Here is a 12,081-nt window from a genome sequence, read left to right on the forward strand (position 1 = left end):
TAGACCAGTGCTAGGCCTCTCATTAACACAAATATTTTGACTCTAATGAGGATGTTTTCCTATTCCTGCCTTGTTTTTGATATTTTTGCATTTCAGCATTGTATTTCCATTTCACTGCTTTTTTTTCATTTCAAATGCAATACAACATTTTCATTTCATTGTAGAGTTGCTGTTTGTCCAAATTCACGCCCAGTTGTTTAAAAAACATTTCTCTATGAATCACGTCATACAGGGTTGTTTGTTTTGTGCAAATATTTTTTTAAAGAGATTCATTGATTTGCAAAAAATCTCACTTTTACAAAACTTCCTGTATTGGGAAGGGCACTGTGACATGTATGGGGGCGGGCCACTGGGGTGGGAATTGTATGATAGCCACACCTCTCTGTATTCATCCTGATTGGACAAAGGACACATCTTGACAATTCACTACTGCTCTGTTTATGACTAAAAACACGTCAACAGGTCTCTCTATGAACTGACCTCATTTCTAATGCTATGAGTCACCAACAAGGCTACACAAACAATTGTAATCATCGGAAGTAAAAAAATACTAGGTGAACCAGCTCTGCTCTGTACTCCAACATGTGAACCCTCATGCTCATGTCTTGCTAGCTTTTTACCAAAATGACCAAAATGACTACTTTTTACTTTTGATCAGAAATCTATACAAACAGCATCATGCGAGCAGATCTCATACGCCGTGAAAATTGAAAATGTGAGAGCTTTATGTTCCCACTGAAACACTGAAAATCAAAATTGACGAATAATTATTTGAGCTCTGGGCTATCTTGAAGAAATAAGTTTTGATGATTTACAAATATTACAGAATAAAGCTGGGGCTAACTAGTTAAAGCCGTATCACCACTTGCAGCAGAAGTTACAAACAGATATCAAAAAAGTGTTGCGTTTACCTGTATGTTTTACAGAGCACCAATCTTGAATACACAGAATCAAAGTCCCGCTCTACTTCCTTGGCAGCTGCCTGAAAGAAAGAAAAAAGAAACAGATGAATTAAAATTGATATATATCCAGACTGATCATTACAGATAATTTGTCAAAGGTAATAAAAGATTCCAGGCTGATCAAGTCTGGATTACTGAAGATCTTCCATTTCTCTGAAAATTATGTAAAGTGTGAAATCTGGTAGCAGGCTGAATGCTGTGAAACTGACATCTACACTATGTTGCATGACATCAATGTCTGCACAATTCTAAGAGTTGCCAGTCAATACTGTGTTGATGGTGCTAATTATTTACTCAACTCAAGATGTTACATGACACTGACAAATAAATAGCCAGAATAAAACACAAATACGGAATTATGGTAGAATGCGCCTTGAGACAGATAGTCGGACTCTCAAATTTCTACAATTCTTTTCTGATTGACCATTTGTGCGGGCTCATTAAAGTTCTAGGAGAAACAAACACTTTTACCGTCTTTGTTTTTCAAAAATCCACGACTTAATTTTTCCCCATAGAGTTAACACAGGAATGGCGGCAATTTTGAATTTCAAATATCGCAAAATGTTGGGTAATTTGTTTCGCTAGTTCCAAACTTTGCACGGTGACCCTTTGAACGTTATTGTTGATTTGGTAGAGAATTGTTGGAAGTTTCATTCAGGAAAGTTGGAGCAAGAGTTTTAGTCTTTCACTTTTGAGGCCCATGCAATGGATGGCTTACAGAAGTGACAACCAAACCATGATGATAACGTGTGATCACGCATAATTACATCAGCATATATTCTGTGGTTTGTTTTCTTTCACAACCACATTCCTACAACTCATAACATGATAACAGATATTGCAGCTTTGTCCAGGCATTTGAGATGTTTATGTCCAACATCACCGATCTGTCAATTCTGGGAAATTCCTACTGACTGCACCCTTGGAATTTGTTTTCATCATTGAATGAACAGGTCTTTGTCTCCATGAATAGGCTAGGCCATTTATACATTTTATATTATATTACAGCTTTGTCAATACAAGTGAATTTGTGACGTCAACCCTCCCCAGAAGCAATACTTATAATTTATCAGATTGTCTAGTATTGTGGCCCTAGATGTTTCCTAATTCCACATATTCTTCAGCATTTCCAAAACTATAAAATAGTAGAAGAGATGTACCCTCTCCCAGCCCATATAATGGACTCAAGTAAACTTTGCACTCCATAATGTACTCGGTTTCGCCTCATACATTATGTTGTGCAAAGTTCCTTTCAACAGGGAAGAGGTACATTATTGTGAAGTAATGCTCTGAAACCTTGAGGAATATCACAGAGATATCAAGCAGTTCTTGGAGGGTCACTTCAGGGTACACAAACCACAGGTTTCCTATCTGTCCTCACTTGACATTGGCCATTTGGTGTCTGGTATACACACATTACATGTGTGTGCATAGAACCAATCATGTCTTATCTAAACACAAACAACAAATCTCATAAAAGAGATGCCACCTAATCAGACTAATTATAGCTGCTCAGACTGGAAATATCCTTCCCCTATTTAGATAACTGTAATGTGTCTATGGTAATCATTGATTAGAAAACGCATTGGTTTGTAAGACAGAGGGGTACATCTTTGATCTTACAGTGTACCTGTTGAAGCTGAATTACATAATTGCGAGAGTATCTCTTTTATGATATATTGTCTGTGTTCTGTGTCACAATGTATATATGCAAGGCACCATGGGCAACGTAAACATTGTGTTATTGATTGTATATGAATGATTTCGAAGTCTGATGGCACTCATTAGGTAAGTAGGTAGGTAGGCAGAGAGAGAGAGAGAGAGAGAGAGAGAGAGAGAGAGAGAGAGAGAGAGAGAGAGAGAGAGAGAGAGAGAGAGAGAGAGAGAGAGAGTGAGTTTGTGAGTGACAGAGACAGAATGACTGTTCAGATTAAACTTTGCGAACAATAGCAATAAAAGTCAGTTTGATAGTAATTACTACCCTGGAAAATTTGTTGTGATTGAAATAACATGCCTGTACCGGAGAGCAGCTTGGTAACTGGAGCAAGAAGTGCAGGCAAACTCTCTGAACAAAGCTGACATTCAAACCATAAATCATTCCTCCTAGCTTTACTGGTAGTTGTTTACAGGCTACAGCTAGAGTGAGCAGGAGATTAGGGGGTAGATAGAATTGTATCACCTGACAACCAAGCTATTGCTGTCCTGCGCATTGCTTTTACTCGATGAATGACATGACACAGTCAAACACATACAAACCGTGCTGAAATACCTTTGACCAGAAGTGCAATTCAACTTTACACAGACTTGTCAAAACACAAATGACATAGGGATTTTTTTTTTCACTTTCACAGAGTAAATTGCCGTTGGCCAAGGTTCATGTGCACTGTTAGCTCCTCCTAGTGTATTGGACTAAATGAAAATCATGAATCAAGTTACCTTTATTCATGTTGTGGTCACACTGACCAATTTGTTGTGTTTTATAAGCTGAATCCCTGCATAGTACATATAAGCTATAATCTACCACCAATAAAGACTCAGAGTTTTCTCAGTTCAATGAAAGAAAACATATAACACCTACTTTGATTCATTTTCCTTGTTTCATTTCCAAAGATAATTGAAATATCTAAAACTGACCGACTTCTCTTCACAATTGGAATTAGCAAAGCATGTTATTTGGCGAGAGTGTGTTGCTATTTTCTCCAATGCTTGGATTCAAGTGAAACCATTGTCTGGCTGGTACAAAGCTTTGTGAAAAAAAAAAAACAATTCCTTGTCTATGAGCAAAAAGCAACACCACTGTCTGAAAGTTCTAAACAACTAGTAGAATAAAGCCAGTATTTTAAACTTGAAATATGCACATTAGTGAAAGTATAGCATTGGAGGGAGGGTGCTCCTCAATGGTTGTCAAAAAAAGACTCCCACAAGATTTGACTAGAATAGTAGCCTCTTGACTTCTCCTCTGTCCCCCAACCTCCTCCATACCTCAATCCTCCTCCCTGAATGTAAGGATAGACTTATGCAGTTGTATTTGTCAAGTCTCCCATGATGAAAGCCTCAAATCTAGAGACAGGCACAGAGTTTCTCTTATTGTATTAGACTTGGCAAAGATTTGAAAAGAGTGTCACACTTGTAATAATGGGTTAGAAAAACTGACCAAAGAAACAGTATATAAAAAGAATAAAAAAAAGACAAAAGACTTTCAGCTTTGCTGCGTGTAAGTTTACTTTACTCTAAAATCCTATAAGCTGCTTGCTTTTGGTTAAATGATTTTCAAATAAACTACTTTTGACTGGTAGTCAAAAGCTGACACCTTAAATCTATCTGTCTTTCATGCTGACTGCACACAAACCACCATTTACTCTCACAGACTCTCTGCACTACCATAAGAATGTAGGGGTTTTCTCGTATTGCTATTATCCTGAATTTTGGCCAAGTGGTAATTACAGGGAATAAATCACCACACTGTCCTGGCTTCACCAGCTGATAGGGTGATAAAAATAGCTCACAAATCGTGGGTGTGTCGGATATTGGATTTCAAGGATTGTTGACCAGTTTTCAATGTGGCGGGAAGAAGTACTCTCAAACCTAGAAAAAATATTCGTATCGGCGACTAACAAAAATCTCAAGCCTGTACTGCAGAGATATCTACATTAAATGTATTCTTGAAAACACAACTGAGCCACTTGTCTAGCATGCAATACGATAGTCTGAAGTGACATCACGGGACAATATTTTCATCTCTATGAGTCAGCATATATCTAATTTCTTACTTTGCACCAATCATAAATTTTGGTTTGTGAGTCAGTTATGGTTGCATGGAATGGAGTGGTATTAAAGCTAAACAGAAGTGCAAGTGATGTTTACCAATTTACCATGATAAGAGACATACCAAAGTTTGAGATCAAAGGTGCTTTCAAACACAATATCATATATCAGATAATATTTCTTTAAATTCAGCATAAACTTTACTTGATATTCAAAATATGTACAGCATATACACAATTGGTATTTTCAACATGGTCATCATCACATGCAGTAGTTGTTTCTATTTTTGCAGTCAATTTTTTTCAAAAAAGAAGATTTTGCTTCCTTTGAGAGGTAGCACAGAGTTTAGACAGGGTAAGATAGGTAGAGGCAAAGACAGAGCTAGAGAGAGAGAGAGAAATACATATACATCAAGAATTTTGGGAGTTATTGCTTAAGTTTTACGTATTCACGCTATCATCAGACTGACAAAATTTGATTGATATTAATTAACGCAGACATGCGTAGCAGTCACTGCAAGATAAAAGTCTTCTTTGAGTTGATTCTGTTAAACTCGTTATCATGTGTGGAAATGTTAACTCAAAGAGTCTGTGGTCGGTGTGCATGATCCATCAGAGGAAACATAATTGACAAGTTTTTGCAAAGAGTACCACGGTTGCGATAAACAAAACAGTCTATGAATCTGAGAAACTTTTAGATATCAATAACTGATATGTTTCTCCTATACTTTTTAGGGATCTGGCAAAGAATATTCACTATGACTGTACAGAATACAGGTACCTCTGTCGTTATATGCCTTCACTGGACAATAACAGCTTTGCATGGCTGTCAACGGTAACATAACACTTTTACTGAAATAGCCATGTAGAGATGTCGACAACTATGCAGTTCATAGAAAGTGGAATCCCAACCTGTCTTGGTTATAATACCATGCAATGAGAGTGGAGCATAGAGTATGTTACGTAATTATTAAAAGGCACACACTAGTTGTTATGTTATGTAAGCTACAATTGATGAATTTATCTGCACTGTTCGTGTTTTCTCACTTCACATTTGTATAAAACTCATTTTCATTTCTCTCAGATCTTGGCATTGTTGAATTTCATGAATTGATTGTAAAGCTGTTGACTTTGTCAATCTGAGCAACACGAATGAAATAACATGGACCTGTTCAAAGAAAAATCTCATCTCTTCTTTCTGAACAGCTTCAATGTACACACATTTACATGTACAACTCCATTCCACTTTAACTCCCCTTTCTAATCTAACTTAAAAAACCTGACATTTTAGTTCAGTCAGGCCAAACAGCTTCTATTTGGGTTAATATTTGTAATATAATTCACTTTGATTGTGCTTACTCTTTGCATTATTGTAAATTTCATTGACATATTATTGATTTCAATGATATTTTCACCGATAAGTGATGTCTATACTTGATCTACATGTGCTGTTGCTGTTATGCTCTATTTGCTCACATCCACAGTTCACCACTTTTCCCCTCCAAAGTTTTCTTACACAACCTTATTTGATGTTTACGTTATGGTTATTTTTGGAACAGTTCATTTAGATGAGGGGTGGGGAGGGGGGAAAAGAACACACTCAGTTTGCAATTGTTCTAATTCAAACCCCAGACAATGACCAGTAAACAAATATATTCCACTACATCAATACCAGATTGATGACCCTGACCTTAATGACCCTAGAGGTCAGATTTTTCAGGACAATGTCTTTCACAGGTTCCAGTTAATTTACCATCGGAAATTCAACTTCCTGAATAAAATCTATTTTGGTACAACCGCAGTTTTTTCTCATCATGTCGTTTATTTTATTGACTACAAAACAATTAAATACAGGAAGCATGCAACGGAAAAAGTCAAGTGTGGTGACAGTTTTGAGAGTTTTCAAGCTGTTTTCTGATTATAACACTGACCAACAAACTAATTACTTCCTCTTCTGGCTCTCATGTTATTCTCATTTGTTGAAAACAACACAGTGTAACCCTGCCACCCCCCTTTTCCACTCCTAAATTTATTGTATAATACCATGTTCTCTATATTGATAGGTCATTCCATGAGTAATTTTAGGTGAGAAAGGTTTTGAAACAGCTGCTTCTGGTTCTTGATTTGTCACAGTAATGTTTTGCAGAGATCACTAAAATGAAGAAACCTGTGAGAGATCTTGTTGAACTTTGCATGGAATAGTAATGTGCAATAAATAGATAAGTCATACCACTGGTGTATTTGTCACAACTGATTTCAAGCTGGCAACTTAAGTGCATAAAATTTTGATGTCCTTTCCTGGGTGTTTTTGTGTTCAGATTGGCCAGAAGTATCAAGTCTAAACCTCAACAAAATAAACAAGTCTGAAAATAGTGGATTGGACAGGTACATAATTTACAGAGATGGTCTCTGTGCATCTCTTTTACTTCAACACACAGGGGCCATGTGTGCTTTTATCAACATACTGTCTCTATAAATCAATGAATTAAATGCCTATAAAACACAGCAATCCACCAACATGACAAGACTCGGCATTGCTAGGATGTTGATGCACCCTGCCACCCCCATTTTTCCCTATATAAAAGTCCACCAACTCACTGTAAACAAATGGAATTCACTACAGTTGGGTGGTAATAGGGAAGACAGAAAATCCTTTGGAATGAATTGACAGGCACAGATCTTACAAAACCAGGATGAAGTTTAAGGTTGCAGCAAAGTGAGGTGATATTCAGAATAGCAGGGTGTCCATGGTATTAAAAGCAGAAAAATACCGATGTATATTGGATACACAGCCACTCTGCATGAGACTATGTCAAGTGTTCATCAAGGGGGTTTTTGAACTCTGCTGAAACTCAACCCCAAGTAGGCTCATACACACATGTGCTGGCCATGTGAGTTTTTTTCCGCAGCTTCTCCTAGTCCATCCAGGCCTATAACAACAAATGGCCTAGAAGTCAATCTACATGGATGCTGGTGAATGCTAAGTAAATGTTAACACTTAACATTTGAGCTATTTTGAGCCATGGCTATTAAAACCAAACAATGGGACATATTGTTTTTGTGGTGATGTCATTACTAGAACCTATTTCATCAGAAATATTCCCCCCTGCATTGCGAACACTTCCATTATGAAGCTTGTTTTGGGATTTGAGATAAAAGGTTCCCTTGTACTTTTTATAGTTGTTCTACTCCTGTGAGCACATCAAAAACAAGGTGCTTAAAAAGCATTGAGCTGTAGGCACACTGTCCACACACTGTTTGTTTTGTAAGTGACCCGGTGGTGCTATGGATATTTCAAGACTGTGTACACAACTCCACGCCGTTTTGAATATTCCATCGATATTGCATTTCTGAAATGAAATTTACCTGTTCTTACATTACCTGTTCCTACATTTAACAGATCAGTGTAGCACATATTCTCAAAGCTGCAGATTGACACTTACCAACTACATAGGCTGAGGTATCTTAAACCTATGAAAATCATTTCGAAAGCAAAATCGCTCCCTTAAACGTGTTATTAACCCTTTGAGTGTCAAAGTCAACTTTTGTTACCTTTATAAAATATACTCTGGTCATTTTTTTTTCAGAGTTTTGACAAAATTTTGATCAAAAACTTTGGTCAATGAAATGTGATATCCTCTTGGTTAAAAATTATCATAACAATTATAGAAAATCAATAAAAATTGCTAAAAAGGTGCCCATAAATTTTGGCGGGAACACATTAAATCACTCAAATGTCAAAGGGCAAAGAGGGAAAGATGTTTCCCACGAACTAATATTGTTCAAAACTATTAAAGAATTGGCACCACAATTGGGACTATGTCAAAAGGAATTAGGTTGACAAACACCAGTTGTGCATCCCACAGATGATCATCAGTCAGAATGGTTTATGCCCTCTACAGTCATCATGGAAATGTGCCTTTGTTTCTGATCGCGTCCTGTTAGTCATTAACGCTTCCCTACATCAGGATAAAATTACCCTTCATTCACTATTGTCCAATGAACAGTTTTGTAGCTTTGGCAGGAAATCCTTTATGTCTGATTGTGTTCCGTTTGTTATTAACACTTCCGTATATCTTGATAGAATATACTTCTGTCGGCAGATCAACAGAAGAGAAATTCAGACTGATAATCATGGTCTTACCTCCTCCATAAACAGCCATGGATGACAAGGTCCACCAAGAAAGTTAGGCCGCCTCAGACCATGTTCAAAGACAGCTTTTAATGTCGGTGCTAGACTGTTGATGAATACAATGAACAAAAGAAAATAAAATAAAGATATCCACAGCAACCTATGTCACTTTGATTATTGAGAAATCAAAATCTGTTCTAATCCAGATAATGATCACATTCTCATCACAAATCTGACATTAACTGACACAGATATCTCACGTGTTTTATCCTCTTTCTCTGAAATGAACTATTATGGTGATGTCTCCTTGCAAGTTGTTTCAAAATCTGCAAAAAAATCATATTTTTGCCTGAGTGTTCTTCAATGCCCTGTGGTTAAGTCTCTCTAGTTTTTCTTACAGCTCTTCCCCAAACCAAGACTGCAGGTCTGTGATGACAGACCACTACATACTCTTTTGAATTACATCCACCTGGTTAATGACTCAAAGAGGGCTTAACACACTTTTGCTCTGTTTTGATATAGCATGACACTAGGAATAAGTTTGGGATACAATGCCAAAACTACAGAGAGACATTTCAGGCAAAGCTGACAAACAGTCAGCTCACAACATCAATCTGTCTATTCCATAAGACAATACACATGATCTCTTGAGTACCAGACAATCAACAGCTACTCTTTACATCTGTGTCAATGAACGTGTGGAATATAAAGAGATTACTTACACTCCCCTGACTAGGTCTGTGATTGTCTCTGTTACTGTGTCATCTCCAGCGGTGGTGTATTGTTTACTCCGTTCATCTAGTAATTCTACAAACTTGGCAGGAAACCAACCTGACATCAAAAAGATGATCATTAGAAACAATTTTGTTTTGTATTCCAGAGTAAAATGTTTCTTGCAAACTTAAAGTTGTCTAAGTAAATATCTTTAAGTGATGTTGCAGGGCCTGAGTTGGTGCCTTTTTCACTGTCATTTTTTCACTTTGAGAATAAGTGTTTGACTGGCTGAGCCACAATGAACTGCAAAGACATGATTCCATTCAGTGTCGGTGTTTATGTCATTCATTGACATGAATGATCCACACAGGTGTGAGTCAATACAGTGGAGACATCACAGTGTTTCAGCATTGTGTCGAAGAAACTTTCCACAACACACACTGTGCATATGAGAGCATCGATAGTTTTTCCCTTTCATAATTTTATTGTGTGATTATTTTGTTGAATAGTTTTTCTTGTTCATAATCTTGTCACATGCCTATTTTGTTCAATACAAGTAGTTTTTCTATTTCATAATCTTGTCACATATTTATGAATGACAACTGTTGTATTGACTTGCAAAGCAAATATACTAAAACTACTTGTTTTAAACACATGCCATCTATCCATTTAATATTTTTCATATAGCACTCAGCAAAGACAGTACGAAAAAGTGAATAATATTCAAACTAATGGAACTGCACTGTTATATGCTATCGTGTGAGGGCGCTAAGCACTGTTTTGCTGTTATATTGCAATATAAACAAGCGACCTAGCGGCCGATATAGCTCCGCTGTGTTTATGTAGAGAATAACTATTTTCGACACATGTTGATGAAGAAGGTGGAAATCTTTGATAGCTCAATGCAGTGGCCAGAGAAAAGTGGCTAAAATAGCTGCAAAAATACACAATTGAAGATTTCATCATAGTTTGAATATATCACATCAGATCATCCCTAAGAACATGTCAACCAAAGTTATCTGATGAGTAGTTTTTTGAGAATAAAATTTTTCTGACCAAAAATGGCAACAATTTCCCCCAAAAATAAAAATTGCAGATTTCATCATAATTTCCATTAATATCATTATGTTCATCTGTAGGAACTTGTATACCAAATTGCAAAGCTATCAGATGAGTAGTTTTGGAAATACACATTTTTTAACCAAAAATGGCAAAAATTGCCCCAAAAATACAAAATTACAGATTTCACCATAATTTCAATATATATTACTTAGCTCATCTGTAGAAACCTGTATACCAAATTTCAAAACTATCAGACCAGCACCTTTTGAGATATACATTTTTTGACCAAAAATGGCAAAAATTGCCTTAAAAATGCAAATTTGCATATTTCTGCACAATTTGAACAAATCTGAAATAGATCATCCCTAAGGACATATGTACCAAATATCAAAGCTATCTGACTGGTAGTTTTGAAGAAGATTTTTAAAGATTTTTTTACCAAAAATGACAAAAATTGCCTTAAAAAATACAAATATGCAAATTTCACCGAGATTTGAACAAATCTAAATGAGGTTACCCTATGTAAACTGCATATCAAATTTCAAAGAAATCGGACAAGCGGTTTCAGAGAAGAAGATTTTTTTACCAAAAACAGCAAAAAATGCCCCAAAAATACAAATATGCAAATTTCACCACGATTTGAACAAACTTAAGTGAGGTCACCCCAAGTGAACTGCATATAAAATTTCAAAGCAATTGGACTTGTGGTTTCAGAGGAGAAGGCAATTGTTGACGGACGACGACGACGACGACAGACGACGACGGACGACGACGGACGACGACGGACAACGACGGAAAATCAACCTATTTGATAAGCTCCGCGTCGCTGACAGCGGAACTAAAAAGCCACAACATAACAGATAAGTGGCACTTTCGAATTTGAGGATGCCATTCCAGATGACATATGTAGATCACCTCTTTTTCTACATCATAAATTTCTCTTTTGAATAAACTGTCATGTTCCAGCTTGATAGACTTGAATGTAATTGTCTCCTGCATCATTAAAATATTAATGTACTCTTACAGAAATTAAAATGTGAACTGCTATAGATAAATTTCAGGTATTCCTTCTGATATGGGTCAATAACAATAGAAGAACACCATGGTAAAATCTGTAACTTACCTCTAAGTCCATTCAACTCTCCTACCCAACAATGTTCATCTTTTTGTGATATTATCTGAAAAACAAAACAAGCACATAATGAATTGATATTTTAGTATCTTTCACTTAGTGATAGGTTGCACACAGGTAAGAAAGGTGACTTGCACTGACTTCCATAAACTTCAAGCTGAACTCCAATCAACATTATGCCTAACTACTACCATCTACTTCTTGCCTAACTCTACTCAGGTATTTTTAATATTGGGAATGACATCCAATAATTATATAATATTGCAAAGTGGCGTTGACCAGAACACAGCGTATTTTTCTAAAAATCACTTTTTT

The 12,081-nt window shown here is 36.5% G+C and overlaps 1 protein-coding gene across 3 annotated transcripts in view; it reads right to left on the bottom strand.

Annotated features, from left to right (window-relative positions):
* Positions 1-12,081, bottom strand: part of LOC139150953 (small G protein signaling modulator 3 homolog) — a 76,671-nt gene that overhangs the window by 18,409 nt on the left and 46,181 nt on the right. For all 3 annotated transcript variants that reach the window (XM_070723436.1, XM_070723434.1, XM_070723433.1), the window contains exons 15-18: positions 11,758-11,812; positions 9,581-9,689; positions 8,871-8,964; positions 912-982 (exon numbers count right to left, since the gene is read on the bottom strand). In XM_070723436.1, the coding sequence (XP_070579537.1) occupies positions 912-982; positions 8,871-8,964; positions 9,581-9,689; positions 11,758-11,812 (329 nt within the window). The remainder of the gene's footprint in view (positions 1-911; positions 983-8,870; positions 8,965-9,580; positions 9,690-11,757; positions 11,813-12,081) is intronic.

Source organism: Ptychodera flava, chromosome 15 (genome assembly GCF_041260155.1).
Source record: "Ptychodera flava strain L36383 chromosome 15, AS_Pfla_20210202, whole genome shotgun sequence".
In the NCBI taxonomy this organism is placed as follows: domain Eukaryota; kingdom Metazoa; phylum Hemichordata; class Enteropneusta; family Ptychoderidae; genus Ptychodera; species Ptychodera flava.